This window comes from Hylobates moloch, unplaced genomic scaffold (assembly GCF_009828535.3).
Source record: "Hylobates moloch isolate HMO894 unplaced genomic scaffold, HMol_V3 SCAFFOLD_9, whole genome shotgun sequence".
In the NCBI taxonomy this organism is placed as follows: Eukaryota; Metazoa; Chordata; class Mammalia; order Primates; family Hylobatidae; genus Hylobates; species Hylobates moloch.
Window position 1 is genome coordinate 9,515,095 of NW_026652284.1, and position 18,257 is coordinate 9,533,351.

Sequence of the window (18,257 nt, forward strand, 5' to 3'; positions counted from 1 at the left end):
GGTCTTGTATTTTATTTACTTACTATTTTTATTATTAAATTATTTTTTATTTTATTTTATTTTATTTTTTGAGACCGAGTCTCACTCTGTCACCCAGGCTGGAGTGCAGTGGCGCAATCTTAGCTCAATTTCTGCCTGCTGGGATTACAGGCATGCACTACCACGTCTGGCTAATTTTTGTATTTTTAGTAGAGATGGGGTTTTGCCACGTTGGCCCGGCTGGTCTTGAACTCCTGGCCTCAAGCAATCCACCCACCTCAGCCTCCCAAAGTGTAGGGGTTACAGACATGAGCCACCATGCCCAGCCTTATTATTATTATTATTTTTTAATAGAAACAGTCTTGGCCGGGCACTGTAGCTCACGCCTGTAATATCAGCACTTTGGGAGGCCGAGGCCGGCAGATCATCTGAGGTCAGGAGTTTGAGACCCACCTGGCCAACGTGGCGAAACCCAGTGTCTACTAAAAATACAAAATTTAGCCAGGCATGGTGGCAGGTGCCTGTAATCCCAGCTACTTGGAAGGCTGAGGTGGGAGAATCACTTGAACCCAGGAGGCGGAGGTTGCAGTGAGCTGATACCATGCCACTACATTTCACATTCAGCCTGGGCAACAGAGCGAGACTCCGTCTCAAAAAAGAAAGAAAGAAAGAGAGTCTTGCTCTGTCACCCAGGCTGGAGTGCAATGGCAGATCTTAGCTCACTACAGCCTACAACCTCCTGGCCTCAAGCAGTCCTCCCACCTCAGCCTCCCAAAATGCTGGGATTATAGTTGTGAGCCACCATGGCCGGCCAGCATATATTTTAGAGGTTGGAATGCAGGTCTATAGCACGTTCTCGTATTCATAGTCAATAATAGCATTTGTTTATGAGCCAACTGAACAAATAATACTGATTTTTCCTGTGTTAATGGATGAAAAAGGCCCAAATAGTTCCCACAATTGCTATTTCAGAAATAATTTTTATTTGGCTTTGAAGTTGCTTTCTACCTCCCACTGCCTTGGCTGTTCCTGCTCATCTCCCTGACGTCTGAGCTTGGTGAGCTCCAGCACTCAGCCCTCAGGCTTCAGTTTCTTTCCCACTCGTGCTCTCTAGGTTAGTGTTTCTCAACGAGGGCACTAGTTGGAATTTTGAGCCTAGTGGAATTTGGTATAATAATAACTCATGATGAGAAACCATCCCATATATTGCAGGACATTTAGGATCTCTGTTTCCTGCCATTTAATGTCAGGGACGTACCCTCCTACCCCCAGCCATCAGGCAGTGAGAAACACTGCCACACATAACCTGATGTCCCCCGGTGAAAATCACTGCTTGGTGAGCTCAGGTATCAAAGGCGTTAAATACCTGTATTCTACAGACTCCAGAATGTATCTCCCCAGCTCAGATCTGACTGTAGACTTGTAGACCAAGTATTTGTCTAATCAGTGTCTCAGACTCACCGTGTCCAAAACGGAACCCTTGATGTTGTCCACATCTCCTGCCTGAGTCTGCCCAATCTCAGTAAATGGTGCCTTCATTCTACCAGCTGCTCAGGCTCAACGCTTTGGAGTTGTTCTTGATTTCTCTGCGTCTCTCAGCAAATGCCTCTAGGCTCTGTCTTAAAATATATCCATTATCTAACCTCTTCTCAGCACCTCCAGACCGTTGGCATCTCTTATCTGGATAATTGCAGTAGCCCACTGCTTGGTCTTCAACCTCCACTCTTGAGCATGTCCATATCAGGGATGGTGTTAAAAATCTCAGTCTGATCAACATCTCCACTCAGCTCAGCCGTTTGGGGCCTCCCTTCTCACTCAGAGCCAAATCCTATGATGAGAGCAGCCTACAGCACACAGGAGGACCTGGCCCCACAATGTGTTTCTGCTCTCAGCTTTGGACAGTCTCTTCTCCACTCACTCTGCCCCAGCCAGACTCACCTCCTGGCCCTTCCACTGACACGTGAGGGCCTTTACACCTGCTCTTTCCCCTACCTGGAATGCTCTTCCCTCAGATTTTCCTGACTCCTTCAGATATGCTCTCCCTCAGGGAGACCTTCCCTGACCACCCTTTCCAGAATAGCATTCCCTGACCCCTGACCCTGCTTCATTTTTCCTCATCGCTGTCAGACTTACTGTGTGTCTGTTTATTTGTTGCTATGAAGCAGATCCTCCTTAACGGAATCTAAGCTGCGTGAGAGTTGGGAGCCTTTTTATTCTATCTCCAGTGCCCAAAGGCTGTAGAAGGGCCTGTTGAGACACCCAGGTACACGTTTAGATGGTTCATGCCTGGCTGCTCTTGTGTCTTTCCTGGCGCTGCCTTTCTTTCAGTAGGCTCATTCTTGACCAGGGAACGGCAGGCCCCCCAGTATCCCTGCAGAATCTCCATCAAGCACAGACTGGAGCACTTTCCCAGAGGGCACTCACCGGCCAGCTTCAACTCTTCCAGCTGTATTCCTTTCCCAACAAGAAAAGGCCTCTGAACAGATGTAAGAATTGAGGCTTTTCCTGATGGGTCTGTGTTTGATCCATTTCAGAGCCTGCAGTGCAGTACCTGATTGTATCCATGAGTCAAACAGCTCTTATTATCTCCTCCCCAGCCCATGGCAGAGTTGAAGGAGGAGAGTGCGCCAGAGGCCAGCATGCTGACAGTTCTGTGGTGTGACACCCTCACAGTGTGGAAAGACAAAATTTTAAAAGCTTGGTAGTCCACAGGCACTTGTAGAGGCAGAGAGGCAGACCCCATGGGCCTCAATACGGTGGCACACTGCATCTCATAGTTTTAAAGTAATGAAGACTGGCTGAGCACGGATGGTGGCTTACACCTGTAATCCCAGCACTTTGGGAGGCCTAGGTGAGCAGATCAGCTGAGGTCAGGAGTTTGAGACCAGCCTGACCAACATAGTGAAACCCCATCTCTACTAAAAATACAAAAACTAGGCCGGGCGCAGTGGCTCACGCCTGTAATCCCAGCTCTTTGGGAGGCCAAGGTGGATGGATCACCTGAGGTCAGGAGTTCAAGACCAGCCTGGCCAACATGGCGAAACTCCCATCTTTACCAAAAATACAAAAATTAGTCAAGCATGGTGGCACGCACGTGTAATCCCAGCTACTCGGGAGGCTGAGGCAGGAGAATGGCTCAAACCCGGGAGGCGGAGATTGCAGTGAGCCAAGATTGTGCCACTGCACTCCAGCCTGGGCAACAGAGTGAGACCCTGTCTCAAAAAAAAATAATCACACACACACACACACACACACACACACACACACAAAATTAGCCGGGCGTGGTGGTCCACTCCTGTAATCCCAGCTACTTGGGAGGCTGAGACATGAGATGAGAATCACTTGACCCCGGGAGACGGAGGTTACAGTGAGCTGAGATTGTGCCACTGCAGTCTAGCCTGGGTGACAGAGCAAGACTCCATCTCAAAAAAAAAAAAAAAAAAAAAAAAAAACAGAAAAAAACCAATAATAATAGAGGGCCGGGCACGGTGGCTCATGCCTGTAATCCCAACACTTCGGGAGGCCAAGGCAGGCGGATCACCTGACAACAGGAGTTCAAGACCAGCCTGACCAACATGGAGAAACCCCATCTCTACTAAAAATACAAAATTAGCCGGGCATGGTGACACGTGCCTGTAGTCCCAGCTACTCGGGAGGCTGAGGCAGAAGAATCGCTTGGACCTGGGAGGTGGAGGTTGCGGTGAGCCGAGATTGCACCATTGCATTCCGGCCTAGGCAACAAGAGCGAAACTCCGTCTCAAAAAATAATTATAATCATAATGATGACTAAGTGAAAGTTTTTATTAAGGGAAATAAACTACCCTTTCTTAGTGCCATGATGTGTGTCAGATACTATGTTCTATTATCATATTTCATCCTGAATAGAAGTTGATGGTGACTTTTTTTTTTTTTGAAGCGGAGTCTCGCTCTGTCACCAGGCTGGAGTGCAGTGGAGCGATCTCAGCTCACTGCAGCCTCCGCCTCCCGGGTTCAAGCAATTCTCCTGCCTCAGCCTCCCGAGTAGCTGGGACTACAGCTGTGCGCCACCATCCCCAGCTAATTTTTGTATTTTTAGTAGAGACGGGGTTTCACCATGTTGGCCAGGATGGTCTTGATCTCTTGACCTCGTGATCCGCCCACTTTGGCTTCGCAAAGTGCTGGGATTACACCCATCAGCTACGATGCCCGGCAGATGGTGACTTCTTTTATCATTGAGGAAGCAAAGGCTCATGGGAGTTAAATAAGGCACCAACGTCACCTGGCTGGAAGTCTCAAAGAGCTCTGATGCTGAAAGGATGAAACTTCAGTTATCTGGGACATGTGGCAGGCGGTTCCATCATTCCCTAAGCATGTTGGGTTTATCGCGCACTTTCCAGTTATGCGCTGAGCTGATGACCAAGACTGAGCCTTACTCGGCGTCTGTTCGATGTGTCCTAGGATCAGCAGCAGGCTCGTCAATCTCAGCTTGCTCAGGACGAGCGTGTGTCCCGCTCTTACCTCGCCCTGGCCACTGAAACCGTGGACATGTTCCATATCCTCACGAAGCAGGTCCAGAAGCCCTTCCTCAGACCGGTGAGTAGAAACCAGGTGCTCTGTTTGGTGGTTTGGACTCCACATTCAGACCCTCTCACTTACAACTTCAGCAGTTGTTGAAGTCTTGGAAATTTTAGTATCACAGTCATTGATAAGTGAAATTCTGTTACTGATTTTGTTCCCAGTTGTGCTAATTGATACCAGACTCTACTGATGGACTGAAGAGCAGATGTCTGATGTCACCACATAGTCTACAGCCACATCCAAATATCTTACTGCACTTTGTGCTTAGACAGTACATTGGATTATTCATGTTGATGTCATGACATATTTTTACCATTATTGATTCCTATATTTTACTTATAGAAAAAGCATAAGGTGCCGGGCGCGGTGGCTCACGCCTGTAATCCCAACACTTTGGGAGGCCAAGGTGGGCAGATCATGAGGTCAGGAGATCGAGACTATCCTGGCTAACACAGTGAAACCCCATCACTACTAAAAGTACAAAAAATTAGCCGGGCGTGGTGGCGGGCGCCTGTAGTCCCAGCTACTCAGGAGGCTGAGGCAGGAGAATGGCATGAACCTGGGAGGCGGAGCTGGCAGTGAGCCGAGATCGCGCCACTGCACTCCAGCCAGGGCAACAGAGTGAGCTCCATCCCAAAAAAAAAAAAAAGAAGAAGAAAAAGCATAAGGTAACAGCTGTTGACAATGGAAGGATATTAAGTAGAATAATTGAGACCGTGTAAAATCTTTGGCTCTCTTAGCTATACCTTTGTTACACTCAGGAAGCCAAAGGTTAATGGGAACCAGCTATCACTAGGGTTTATGGTGGATTGCAAATAGTCAGAATGTTTGTTCTCAACTAATAAGACCTGGTTCCTGTTTCTAAAATTGAAACTGAGCAGCATCACTGAAGATCTCTGCCCTGCTTCAGCCACCCCCACCACAAAGTTGAGAAGTTTTATGGTGTGGCCAGGACAAGGGTAGTGAGGAAGGCAAGACGGGGACCTAAGATTCGATAGCCATTTGCCTATGTGGAGACATGTTTACTTTACAATGGAATATGACGTTACTGCATATTTCCCCTGATTTTCTGTATTTACTCTTACCTCTGTTATGTGACTCCTGTCATCTCCAGCAGAGGCACTATTGCCACTCCCTGGCCTGGGGACAACTCTTTTCTACTCTTAACTTTCCACCTCATGTCTCTTCGTAAACAGATTTCAGTGCAAGAGCCATGGAACACGAAACAAAACAGCTCACTGCCCAGACACTGGCCTCCCTTAAAAGTTTGCAAAGTGCAAGGCCATGGAGCATGAAACAAACAGCTCACTGGCCAGACACTGGCCTCCCTTCAAGGTTTGCAGAATTCTGTGAAGGCCAGATAGTAAATAGTTGATTAATTCCTCTGTAACAAGGTCAGCACCCACCTATTTTGTACACTTGTTGGGAAGATTAAGCGAAAACACATATAGAAGTACCTGGCATAAGGCCGGGCATGGTGGCTCATGCCTGTAATCCCAGCACTTTGGGAGGCCGAGGTGGGTGGATCACCTGAGGTCAGGAGTTTGAGACCAGCCTGGCCAACATGGCAAAACCCCATCTCTACTAAATATAGAAAAATTAGCCAGGCGTGGTGGTGCATGCTTGTAATCCCAGCTACTTGGGAGGCTGAGGAAGAAGAATCACTTGAACCCAAGAGGCAGAGGTTGCAGTGAGCCAAGATCACACCACTCCAACCTGGGTAACAGAGCAAGACTCTTCTCAAAAATAAATAAATAAATTTATTTTAAGGCCTGCTCATAGATCTGAGCCATCTGTACACTGTAGTCCTGTTCTTTTGGCCCCAGCATGTGCCTGTGCCTGCTGTGATGTTTTCGTTTCCTTTGCTACACTATTTACTATCTGGCCTTCGCAGACAAAGTATAAAGGCATTTCACTTTGCAAACCTTTAAGGTTTGCATTTTCACCTTCTTTACTGACCAGCTCAGATCTCTCCTATTTCAAACAAAATGACCAACTCTGTCCTGTTATGACTCCTTTATTTCACAACTTCTCAACAATGAAATACGGGAGTGCTCTGTACAAAAGCAAATTCTTGAAAAGCTAAGTATATGTTGAATTTGTATAAATCCAGTTATTACATTTCATGAAAACCTTGTGACTTAAAGGAACGCTTTCATGAGTCCCTTTTATGGCCAGTGTTTAATGCTGTCTAAGCCACGTCTTCCTGTTTCAGGTTTGCTTAAAACCATGTATGCCCAACCGTAGTGGGTACTGAGTCACCTTGTGAGATTACTGCATAGATTATTACGATTTTCTAGGTGTTTCTTTTAAGTTTACTCTGTCTCATTGACTAGATTTAAAACTATTCAAGGCATAACTTTTATCTTCTTTCCTTGCATTACTTTGTTATTTGTATCTGATAAGTACATAAGAATGACACAGACTGAACTGCCAGGGGCTTTTGACATTTATGGGGAAAAAAGTTTATGAAATATTGACTGGAAGAGCTGACTCAAAACTTTTTTGGCTCAGATAATGGTAAGATTTGTATAATTTTCTCTCTTTTACTTGTTTCTCAATGAATTTGGAGTGATACTTTTTTTAATTAAAAGCATAAATGTAAAGAAAAGTTTGGCTTCTCTTGGTATTTATAAATAAATATTTCATCAGCCTGCAACATTCCATTAAGTATTAGAATTACCAGATCAGAAATGGGGAGTAAAGTTGGAATATAATGTTGTCTTTCTTCAGCTTATGATACACAGCACCTGTAAGGATTCTTTGAAGATTAATCCAGCCAATTCCTGTTCCTCCACTGAAATGGGAGTTTTTGGTCCTTTTCACTTGTCTCAACAGCATGAATTGTCCTATTATCCTGTGATTTCCTAGGAACTTGGACCCCGATTGGCTGCAATGCTGAACTTTAATCTTCAGCAACTCTGTGGCCCCAAGTGCCGTGACCTGAAAGTTGAAAACCCTGAGAAATACGGCTTTGAACCAAAGAAGCTGTTGGACCAACTGACGGATATTTACTTACAGCTGGACTGTGCTCGGTTCGCGAAAGCCATTGCCGACGACCAGGTCAGTGAGTTGAGTTGGTCTCTCTGTGAGTTTACTGGCAGATTTGGAGATAATAACCACAGTGGCCAGGGAACTTGTCTGGTGTAAATGAAGATGAGTGAGTTGTTTTCCTTTGAGTGTGAAGAGCAGATTTGGGCTGGGTGCGGTGGCTCAGGCCTGTAATCCCAACACTCTGGGGGGCCAAGGCAGTGGGGATAGCTTGAGGCCAGGCTGCAGTGAGCCATGATTGCACCACCACACTCCAGAATGGGTGAGAGGGTGAGATCCTGTCTCAAAAACGCGGTGGCTCACACCTGTAATCCCAACACTTTGGGAGGTCGAGGCGGGCAGATCAAGAGGTCAGGAGCCTGGCCAACATGGTGAAACCCCGTCTCTACTAAAGATACAAAAAATTACCTTGGTGTGGTGGTGCACGCCTGTAATCCCAGCTACTCGGGAGGCTGAGGCAGGAGAATTGCTTGAACCCAGGAGGCAGAGGTTTCAGTGAGCTGAGATTGCGCCACTGCATTCCAGCCTGGGCAACAGGGCGAGACTCTGTCTCGAAATAAATAAGTAAGTAAGTAAGTAAGTAAAAAACAAAAGTAAAGAGCAGATTTGGCGCTCTGATCCCTCTCCAGTTGAGTTCTTACCCCATCTTTTTAAGGGCCTTCTTGACAAATCCATTACATTTCTGAAAAGAGCCCAGTTTCTCAAGGGATCAGAATCTTCTTCCCTAGTCTCCTGCTAGAGTGCTGTTATTTTTGGGGTTGTCCAGATTGAAAACCTTGTGTGGTTTTCTTTACATTCTTCCCTCTCCTTTATTCCATGGGTCTTCTGTGAGCAGATCTGTCTATGTGTGCTTCATTTCCACAGCCACCAATTTAGGCAAAGCTGTCCCTGTGTGATCTTCTAGTCATCCCATAAAGGGCTGGCGCCCTCCATGGTCTGTTCTGCCTCATTTTCAACATCCTCACGGCTAATGTTTATTAATTATACACCACATTTCACCCTCTTTTCATATCTCCACCCATTTAGTCCTCACAAAATCCTTTGATTTAGGTTCTAGAAAGTCTTTGTTTTAAAGTGAGGAAAGAGGCACAGAGAGGTTAAATAGCTTGCTCGAGGTCACAGAGTTAGTGTGGGACAGAGGCACAATCGATGTCCGGGCAGCCTGGCCTTGAACCCATATCCTCAGTCTCTCTGCTGTCTATTTAAAATGCCCACAAAGAACCATGCTTGTTTCTGTGTCTCTGTCTTTGTTCACACTATTTATCCAAATACTATTCATGGCTCAGGTCAATAATCAGTAGGCATTCTAGAAGGTTCTTACCCATATCTCATCCAAAGGAGTAATATTACAATAGAAGCATTGTAGGTACTTTTTTTTAATGACAGCTTTATTGAGCTATAACTCACATATGTAGGTGCTTTCTGATGTAGCAGGGGAAGTGGTCTTAACAAAGGATTTGCAGTGAAAAAAAATACATAGTCATGTGCTGTTTCTGTCAGTGATGGACCACAAAGAGCATGTGGCCCCATCGTATTATAATACCGTATTTTCACTGTACCTTTTCTACGTTTAGAATACTCACCATTGTGTTACAGCTGCCGACAGGATTCAGTACAGTCCCACACTGTACAGGTTTGTAGCCTAGGAGCAATAGGCTATACCATAGAGCCTCGACGTGGTGTAGGCCACGCCATCTAGGTTTGTGTAAGTAAATTCTATGATGTTTACACAACAACGAAATTGCCTGACAAGACATTTCTCAGAGCGACACATGACTGTATGTCTAAAGCAGTTTTATCATACAAAGCAGTGGTCCGTAAGAGGGTTAGGAAATTTTAGTTACTTGTAGGAGATGTTAAAATATATACTGCTGGCTGGGCGCAGTGGCTCACGCCTGTAATCCCAGCACTTTGGGAGGCCGAGGCGGGTGGATCACGAGGTCAGGAGATCACGACCATCCTGGCTAACATGGCGAAACCCCATCTCTACTAAAAAAATACCAAAAAATTAGCCGGGCATGGTGGCGGGCGCCTGTAGTCCCAGCTACTCGGGAGGCTGAGGCAGGAGAATGGCGTGAACCCAGGGGGCAGAGCTTGCAGTGAGCGAAGATCGAGCCACTGCACTCCAGCCTGGGTGACAGAGCAAGACTCTGTCTCAAAAAAAAAAAAAGGGCCAGGCACGGTGGCTCATGCTTGTAATCCCAGCACTTTGGGAGGCCAAGGCGGGCGGATCACGAGGTCAGGAGATCGAGACCACGGTGAAACCCCGTCTCTACCAGGCTGGGGGCACCTGTATCCCAGTACTCGGAGGTGAGGCAGAGAAAGGCTGAACCAGGAGGCAGAGTTGCATGACGGATGTCCAAAAAAAAAATTATATGTATATATACTGCTTCACTAGCCCCCGACTATATAATACTGCACTGATTTAGAAACAGAAGGCAAGTCATAGCCTGCAGTGAGGGAAAGAAAAGGGAAGCACTTACCCATTGAGGTGGAGTCCACACCTGACTGTAGCTGGCGTCTCCAGCCGAGCCAGAGGTCAGTGTGGAAAGCCCCAGGGCTCTTCCATCGTTACTGTAGAGAGACTTGGAAGAGCTGTTTAGTGTGCGCCCTCTCCAGTGTGGTTGTGCTGCGGCTGCCACATCACAGGCGCTTAACGTAACACACAGAAGGTTTCAGTGTGGGTGGGCACAGCACGCCCAGTGAGGTGATGCAAAGCAAGTTGGTGACAAAGGAGTGCTTTGAGCGGCCTTTCTTTGGTGACCAACCACACATTGCATTGACTGGTCATGCCTTACGTTATGGTGGTGGCCTCTGGTGGCACCTGGCTTGAGTCGTAGACAACAGTTTCTGGCACAGTGGCACACGGGGCTCCTTGAATGTCTAAATAATCCTGTTCTTCCAGAGCGGTGAAACAAACACACGTGCCAGTGACACATGGAGAGAAAGGCATATTTTAAGAAGTGTTGGGGCTGGGCGCAGTGGCTCACACCTGTAATCCCAGCACTTTGGGAGGCCAAGGTGGGTGGAGCATGAGGTCAGGAGTTCAAGACCAGCCTGGCCAAGATGATGAAACCCCATCTCTACAAAAAATACAAAAATTAGCCAGGCACGGTGGAAGGCGGCTGTAATTCCAGCTACTCGGAGGCTGAGGCAGGAGAATAGCTTGAACCTGGGAGGCAGAGGTTGCAGTGAGCTGAGATTGCACCGCTGCACTCTAGCCTGGGTGACAGAGCAAGACTCCATATCAAAAAAAAAAAAAAAAAAGAAGTATTGGGCTGGGTGCAGTGGCTCACACCTGTAATCCTAGCACTTTGGGGAGCCGAAGCGGGCAGATCATGAGGTCAGGAGTTTGAGACCAGCCTGGCTAACATGGTGAAACCCTGTTTCTACTAAAAATACAAAAAATTAGCCAGGCATGGTGGTGCGTGCCTGTAATCCCAGCTACTTGGGAGGCTGAGGCAGGAGAATCGCTTGAACCCGGGAGGTGGAGGTTGCAGTGAGCCGAGATCGTGCCATTGCACTCCAGCCTGGGCTTGGGCTTGGGCAACAAGAGTGAAACTCCGTCTCAAAAAAAAAAAAAGAAGAGTTTTTGCTTCCTTTCACAGCGTGGTGTGTATGCTGATTGTTGGGTATTTTCTGTTTATATTGGCCATAAGCTGATTAGGGGCCTGCTTACTTGATTGTTTTAGAAGAGAGCTTTGGTGGGGCAGGGGTCGGTAAGTGCAGAAGGATGGATGGTTGGCAAGCACTGGGGAAGAGGTTGTAGAATTGCATTTTCTTCTTTGGAAGCAGCAGTATCTTAGTTTGCTTTGGTATGTCTTGTTTTCCGGGAAAGACAAAGGAAGAAGAAAATGACAGCTTTGCAGGCAAAGAAACTGAGAGGCTTCTCTCCCTCTATACCAAGAGTAGGCTGAAGACCCATGTCCAGAAGGCCGACAAAAAGGTGCCTGGATGAAGAGCCACTGAGCTTGATGCTCAGGAATCTGAGGGCAGAGCTCCATGCCAGAGAAGTGGGATACCACATTGGTCCTGGGAGCCAAGAGGACCAGGATAGGGAGATGTTAAAGTGGCCTAGACTGTGTCTTTATGGGCAGACGCCAGTTCCATGGACAGACTGCCTATCTGTCGTCCATGAGGCATTGTCTGTTAACACCATTTTCCATTAAAAAAGAAAAAAGATTCAGCATCTACTTAGAAAATAAAAAAAAACAGGCGCGGTGGCTCACGCCTGTAATCCCAACACTTTGGGAGGTCGAGGTGGGCGGATCACAAGGTTAGGAGATCGAGACCATCCTGGCTAACACGGTGAAACCCCGTTTCTACTAAAAATACAAAAAATTAGCCAAGTGTGGCGCCAGGCGCCTGTAGTCCCAGCTACTTGGGAGGCTGAGGCAGGAGAATGGCGTGAACCTGGGAGGTGGAGCTTGCAGTGAGCCGAGATCGCGCCACTGCACTCCAGCCTGGGCGACAGAGCGAGACTCCATCTCAAAATAAATAAATAAATAAATAAATAATAAAATAAAAAATCCCATCAAAGTCATGCTTCCCACATGCAGTCAGTCTTTCCTAAGTAATTGCTCCTTCCTGTAACCTACCAGAATGAGTCATCTCACAAATTTAATGCTTCATTTTCTTGTTATTTTTTTCTTCTTTATTGAGGTAAAATTAATATATAACATAAAAGTAACCATTTAAAAGTGTACCATTTGGTGGCATGTAGTACAGTCACAGCGTTGCACAGCCACCACCTCTATCTAGTTCCACAACATGTATCACCCCAAAAGGAAAACTCTTAAAGCGGTCACTGTCTAGACCCCCTTGCCCCAGCCCCTGGCAACCACAAATCTGCTTTCTGTCTCTCTTTTCCTATTTTCGGATTTATCTATTCACCTATCCGGGATATTTCATATAAACAGACTTATACAGTGTGTAACCTTTTATGTCTGGCTTCTTTCACTTAGCATCATGTTTCAAGGTTCATTTGTGTTGTAGAATGTATCGGTATTTCATTCCTTTTCATGGCTGAATAATATTTCATTGTATGGATATACTACCATTTGTTTATCCTCATCCATTGATAGACATTTGGGTTGTCTCCAACCTTTGGCTCTTGTAAATAGTGCTGCTATGAACATTTGTGTAAAAGTATTTAAACACCTGTTTTCAGTTATTTTGGGTATACACTTGGGAGTGGGATTGTTGGTCATGTGTTAATTCCATGTTTAACTTTTTGAGGGATGCCAGAATGTTTTCTACAGCTGCTGCCCATTTGACATTCCCACTGGCAATGTATAAGGTTTAAGTTTCCATTCTTTTTCATTTTTTTTCTTTTGTTTACTTTATATTCTTTCCATCATGGAGTTTAAATTAAACATGTTAATTTGTTTTTGTTTCTTAAATACTCATCCTAGTGGGAGTGACGTGGTATTTCATTGTGGTTTTGATTTGTATTTCCCTAATGTCAAATACCATTGGACACCTTTTCATGTGCTTGCTGGCCATTTTTATATTTTCTTGGGAGCAATGTCTATTCATGTTCTTTGTCTGTTTTTTAATTGGGTTGTTTGTGTTTTTGTTGTTGAGTTGGAAGAGTTCTTTTTTTTTTTTGAGACGGAGTCTCCCTCTGTTGCCCAGGCTGGAGTGCAGTGGTGCGATCTCAGCTCACTGCAACCTCCACCTCCCAGATTCAAGCAATTCTCTTGCCTCAGCCTCCTAAGTAGCTGGGATTACAGGCGTGCACCATCACGCCTGGCTAATTTTTTTGTATTTTTAGTAGAAACGGGGTTTCACCATGTTGGCCAGGATGGTCTCTATCTCCTGACCTCATGATCTGCCCGCCTCGGCCTCCCAAAGTGCTGGGATTACAGGAGTGAGCCACCGTGCCTAACAAGAAGAGTCCTTTATGTATTCTGGATGCTAGGTGATATCAGATGGTACATGTATCATTGGATATATGATTTGCAGATATTCTTGTGTTAGTCCATTGCATCACTATACAGAAATACCCAAGACTGGGTACTTTATAAAGAAAAGAGGTTTAGGCCGGGCACAGTGGCTCACGCCTATAATCCCACCACTTTGGGAGGCCAAGGTGGGCAGATCACCTGAGGCCAGGAGTTCGAGACCAGCCTGGCTAACATGGCAAAACCCTGTCTCTACTAAAAATACAACAAAATTAGCCAGCTGTGGTGGTGCACACCTGTAATCCCAGCTACTTGGGAGGCTGAGGCAGGAAAATCACTTGAACCCAGGAGGTGGAGGCTTCAGCGAGCTGAGATAGTGCCACTGCACTCCAGCCTGGGTGACAAAGCGAGACTCCGTCTCAAAAATTAAAATTAACTGGCCGTAGTGGCATGCACCTGTAGTCGCAGCTACTTGGGTGGCTGAGATGAGAGGATTGCTTGAGCCCAGGAGTTTGAGGCTGCAGTGAGCCATGATTGCACCACTGCACTCCAGCTTGAGCAACAGAATAAGACTCTGTCTCAAAATATATATATATTTATAGTAAAACATATATGGCAAAAACACTGGCCACTCGTTTTGCGATGGTGATACAAATACAAATATATATCATCACTAAGCAAGTGGCCAGTGTTTTTGCCATATATGTTTTACTATAAATACAAACTACAACATACTTTGCTGTTTGGCATGGCAGTGGTTTTTATGAATGAGACCACCTGTGAGGTAGATGTTACTCTGCCCATTTTACACTCAAAGAACCTGGGCTCAGGAGGGTTCACATTTGCCTACGACCACACAGCTGGTAGGTGGTAGAGCCAGAATTCAAGTTCAGATTTGTCTGGGTCCATGGTGGGCGCCTGTCCTCCACTCCACATCTTCCCTTCCTGGGGACATAAATCGTGTCTGTTCCCAGGCCTATTCATCAGTTCACCAGGGTGGTCTAACGTCCATGGAGCCCCTGACATGTGCTAGTGCTGAACTAAATGAGCTTGAAGGAGGCTTGAAAGTGAACAGGAGAAAGCTCCTCTAGAGTATGAACAATAGTGGATTGTTTTTACCATGCTTACCTTTGTGGAAGAGAGCTGAAATTTTCACCTCTTCTTTCTTATAGGCTGCCAGGGCACAGTGCCCCCCAAGGACTGAAATAGACTAGATTTCCTTCTCTTTTTAATGTTTAAACTTTAAAAGAAATGCGTGCTAGCTGTAAAAATTCAAAAAAAAAAAAACAAAACTCATCTGCCTCAGTCCTGCAGCCCTCTCCAGAGGGAGTGACCTTGTACAGTTTGGCACATATTATTCCAGTCTTTATCAATTTGTAAGCAGAAGAAGTGCATACTTTTATGTGGCTATAAATGCATAAAGACTGGGATATATAAAATATATAAGTGTATATATAATTTTAGGGCTTTTTGGGGGGGAGAATCCACAAATGGGTTATACTTTGGATATTTTCTGCAGCTTGCTTTTTTCCACCTGACATACATTTACGTCTCACATTGCCATCCCTCCTTTGCAGAGATCCTACAGTAAGGAATTGTTTGAAGAAGTTATTTCAAAGATGCGGAAGGCAGGGATCAAATCCACAATAGCGATAGAAAAATTTAAGCTGCTCGCCGAGAAAGTGGAGGAGATAGTGGCCAAGAACGCACGTGCAGAAATCGACTACAGCGACGCTCCTGATGAGTTCAGAGGCAAGTGGACTTGTCGTTTTCATGCTGATTTCTTTTGAGTTAACTGGAAATCGATAACATTACAAGAGGACGTCCTGTGCTATTAATTTTTTAATGGTTTGCTAGAGCTGCTTTTTGAGACAATCTGTCTTAAATTACATTTGCCTATTTTTAGCTCATATTGTAAATTGAGAGGAAGAAACATCCTTAGCCTGACTTAAAGCCAGATAACAACCCTGAAGATTCTAAGGGCAGGGCTGCCTCTGCAAGTGGGGATTCACATATTCAAAGAATTCCCAGAAGTCCTAAGACAAAGGATTCCAGCCCGCCATCCTCCCCACGGAGCCTGTGGGGCCTGCTGCTGGGTCTGTCCCAGGCTCTTTCTTCTCTGTTCCCTCCCCCCAGCAGTAGCTGACAAAGGAGCGCCTTCGCCTCTACAAAAGGCAATGTATATGCCTTTATTGAAGGCTGATTTCCTTCTAAACCTGGGGGCCTCACAGGGGCCCTTTGATTGCTGTTCCTTTGGATAGATTTTTCACCGGTAGAATAGGTTTTGTTTTCTTTTTCAGTCGTGGGCTCTCTTAGTAGATAAGAGTTTGCTTTGCTTTGTCCCTGCAGACCCTCTGATGGACACCCTCATGACAGACCCTGTGCGGCTGCCCTCCGGCACCATCATGGACCGCTCCATCATCCTGCGGCACCTGCTCAACTCCCCCACGGACCCCTTCAACCGGCAGACGCTGACAGAGAGCATGCTGGAACCAGGTAGAGGAGGGCGCAGTTTGAGGTGCAGCGCTGGCGTCAGTACCAAGAGAGAAAGCCCAAGTCACATATCGGAGATGAAACAGAAGGAAACTTATCAAATGCAGAAACTACCTAGTTTATGACACTCTGTAGCAAAGACCCAAAACACTCTTGGCCCTTTTTCCCTGCAGACGTCCAGTCCCTCCCTCTCATGTCCCAGTCCTTCTGGAGTCTTCAGCTCAATGAGGGAAAGAATGGCCTTTTCTTCCCATTTATACAGAGCGACAAGCATCCTCTCTCAGGAAGAGCCCTCCCATCTAGGGCATTAATCCTCTTTTTTTTCTTTTCTCAGTGCCAGAACTGAAAGAGCAGATTCAGGCGTGGATGAGAGAGAAACAGAACAGCGATCACTAAACCGTTCCGCCGCCCACCCTCTGCTAGACACAGCCAAGGCCAACGAGGCAAGCAGAAGCAGCAGCCGCAGCGAAGCTGCCGTTCACGTGTTGGAGGCCAAATGTGGCAAACCACCCCAGGCCCACCCAGAGCGAGCAAACGCTGAGAACTGAAAGGACATGGATGAGAGGAGGAGCCCGGTTCCTGTACATATGTTTAAGTGACAAACACGGTCAAAAGCTTAAGGGACAGGTTTTATGGTTGCTTGTGTAATAAAGCACGTCCTTCGTATGTCACAGTTTGGGGCAACGGAAGTCTTTTAGTGATGGCTAATGGGTCTGGGCAGCATCCCTTCATGAATTTTTTTTTTAATCCAATATCCGTTGATTTGATTGTGATTAGAGAACCTTGGACATTTTGCTGCTAAAGAATCTTTTCTCCCCTCTCCCCCTTCCTGACCCTACTTGCACTGCTGTGGATTTTTTTAAGAGAAGCAAAAACAAAAATAAACTCCTTTCCCTGGCCCTCCAAACATATATTCTGTGAGATAACTGTGCCTGCTACCAAGTGTTAATCCTGGGATCGTATTTTTATATCATATTCACATATTTGTTTTTTTAATTGGTGTTAGATGACATGATTAATAAAAAAGGCAAGATATTTTCAGAATTTGAATTTCAGTTTTTTTTTTTCTTTTGAAATGTCCCTTTAAGATTTTTTTATTCTAAACAAAATAAAGAAAATCTTGCTGCTCTGGTCCTTGTGATAAGCCTCTATTAGGCATCTGAGGAGCAGCTGCAGCAAAATCTAGGGATGTAAGTGTATCAGGACTTATGTGACTTGCCGTATTTTGGGGAGATGAGGGTTGGGTTTTTTTTTAATGCTACGTGACAGTTCGCAACCTTCACAGTTATCCTCTGGGGGTAAATCAATTCTTCAACCCTTGGGTGTGTGAGTTTGAGGCAGGGTCATTTGTATGATGTGTTTGGCCTTACCAAAGCAAAAGAGGGTTTCAACACACACAAACACAGCCACACGCGCACACAAGTATAAGACTTTTTGTATTACTGCTCCCTACTTAACATACTTGAATTCTTGAATTTCCTTTGGGGTAAAAAAAAAAAAAAAGGATTTGAAACCATAAAGTGTTCTGAAGAAATTAAGTCTATAAAAAACATACTTTTTTCTTTTCCTTTTTTCCCCCCCACAGACAATGTCCTCTGTTCAATTCCTAACGCAAACTACAATAAATGGTGATACACATTCAGAAGAAATCTTCTTTGAGTCTCTTCTTTTTTGTGGAAAAAAAAAAAGGGGGCAGGGTGGGTGGGTAAACAAGAGCCAAATGAGTTTGCATGTGGTGAATGATCTTTCCTGGATCCAATTAGGAGCTGCTATTTTTAAAAGAAAACTTTCTTATTCATGTCAGTCTCGACATTTGGTTCTCATTTCACTGTTTGCTGATTTGAGGGGGTAAGCTTTGTCATATTCAGTCTTCGGCCTTTCTTGAGTTTCTTCTGCTTTATCTCAAGTATCTTCCCTGACCTTCAAGATTCTTCCTCAGGCTGGGCATGGTGGCTCACACCTGTAATCCCAACACTTTGGGAGGCTGAGGCGGGTGGATCACCTGAGGTCAGGAGTTCGAGACCAGCCTGGCCAGCATGGTGAAACCCCATCTCTACTAAAAATACAAAAAATTAGCCAGGCATAGTGGCAGCGCCTGTAGTCCCAGCTACTCGGGAGGCTGAGACGGGAGAATTGCTTGAACCTGGGAGGCGGAGGTTGCAGTGAGCCGAGATCACGCCATCGCACTCCAGCCTGGGCGACAGAGCGAGACTCTGTCTCAAAAAAGAAAAAAAAAAGATTCTTCCTCAAATCCAACCCATTTTATTAGCA

At 45.7% G+C, this 18,257-nt stretch overlaps 1 protein-coding gene across 6 annotated transcripts in view; it reads left to right on the forward strand.

Annotated features, from left to right (window-relative positions):
- The window catches only part of UBE4B (ubiquitination factor E4B), a 153,366-nt gene extending 135,731 nt beyond the window's left edge, over positions 1-17,635 (forward strand). For all 6 annotated transcript variants that reach the window (XM_058443713.1, XM_032758862.2, XM_058443711.1 and 3 more), the window contains 5 exons: positions 4,417-4,551; positions 7,408-7,599; positions 15,071-15,245; positions 15,843-15,989; positions 16,321-17,635. In XM_058443713.1, coding sequence (XP_058299696.1) covers positions 4,417-4,551; positions 7,408-7,599; positions 15,071-15,245; positions 15,843-15,989; positions 16,321-16,382 — 711 coding nt within the window. In that variant the 3' untranslated portion in view covers positions 16,383-17,635. The remainder of the gene's footprint in view (positions 1-4,416; positions 4,552-7,407; positions 7,600-15,070; positions 15,246-15,842; positions 15,990-16,320) is intronic.
- The last annotated feature ends 622 nt before the right edge of the window (positions 17,636-18,257 follow it).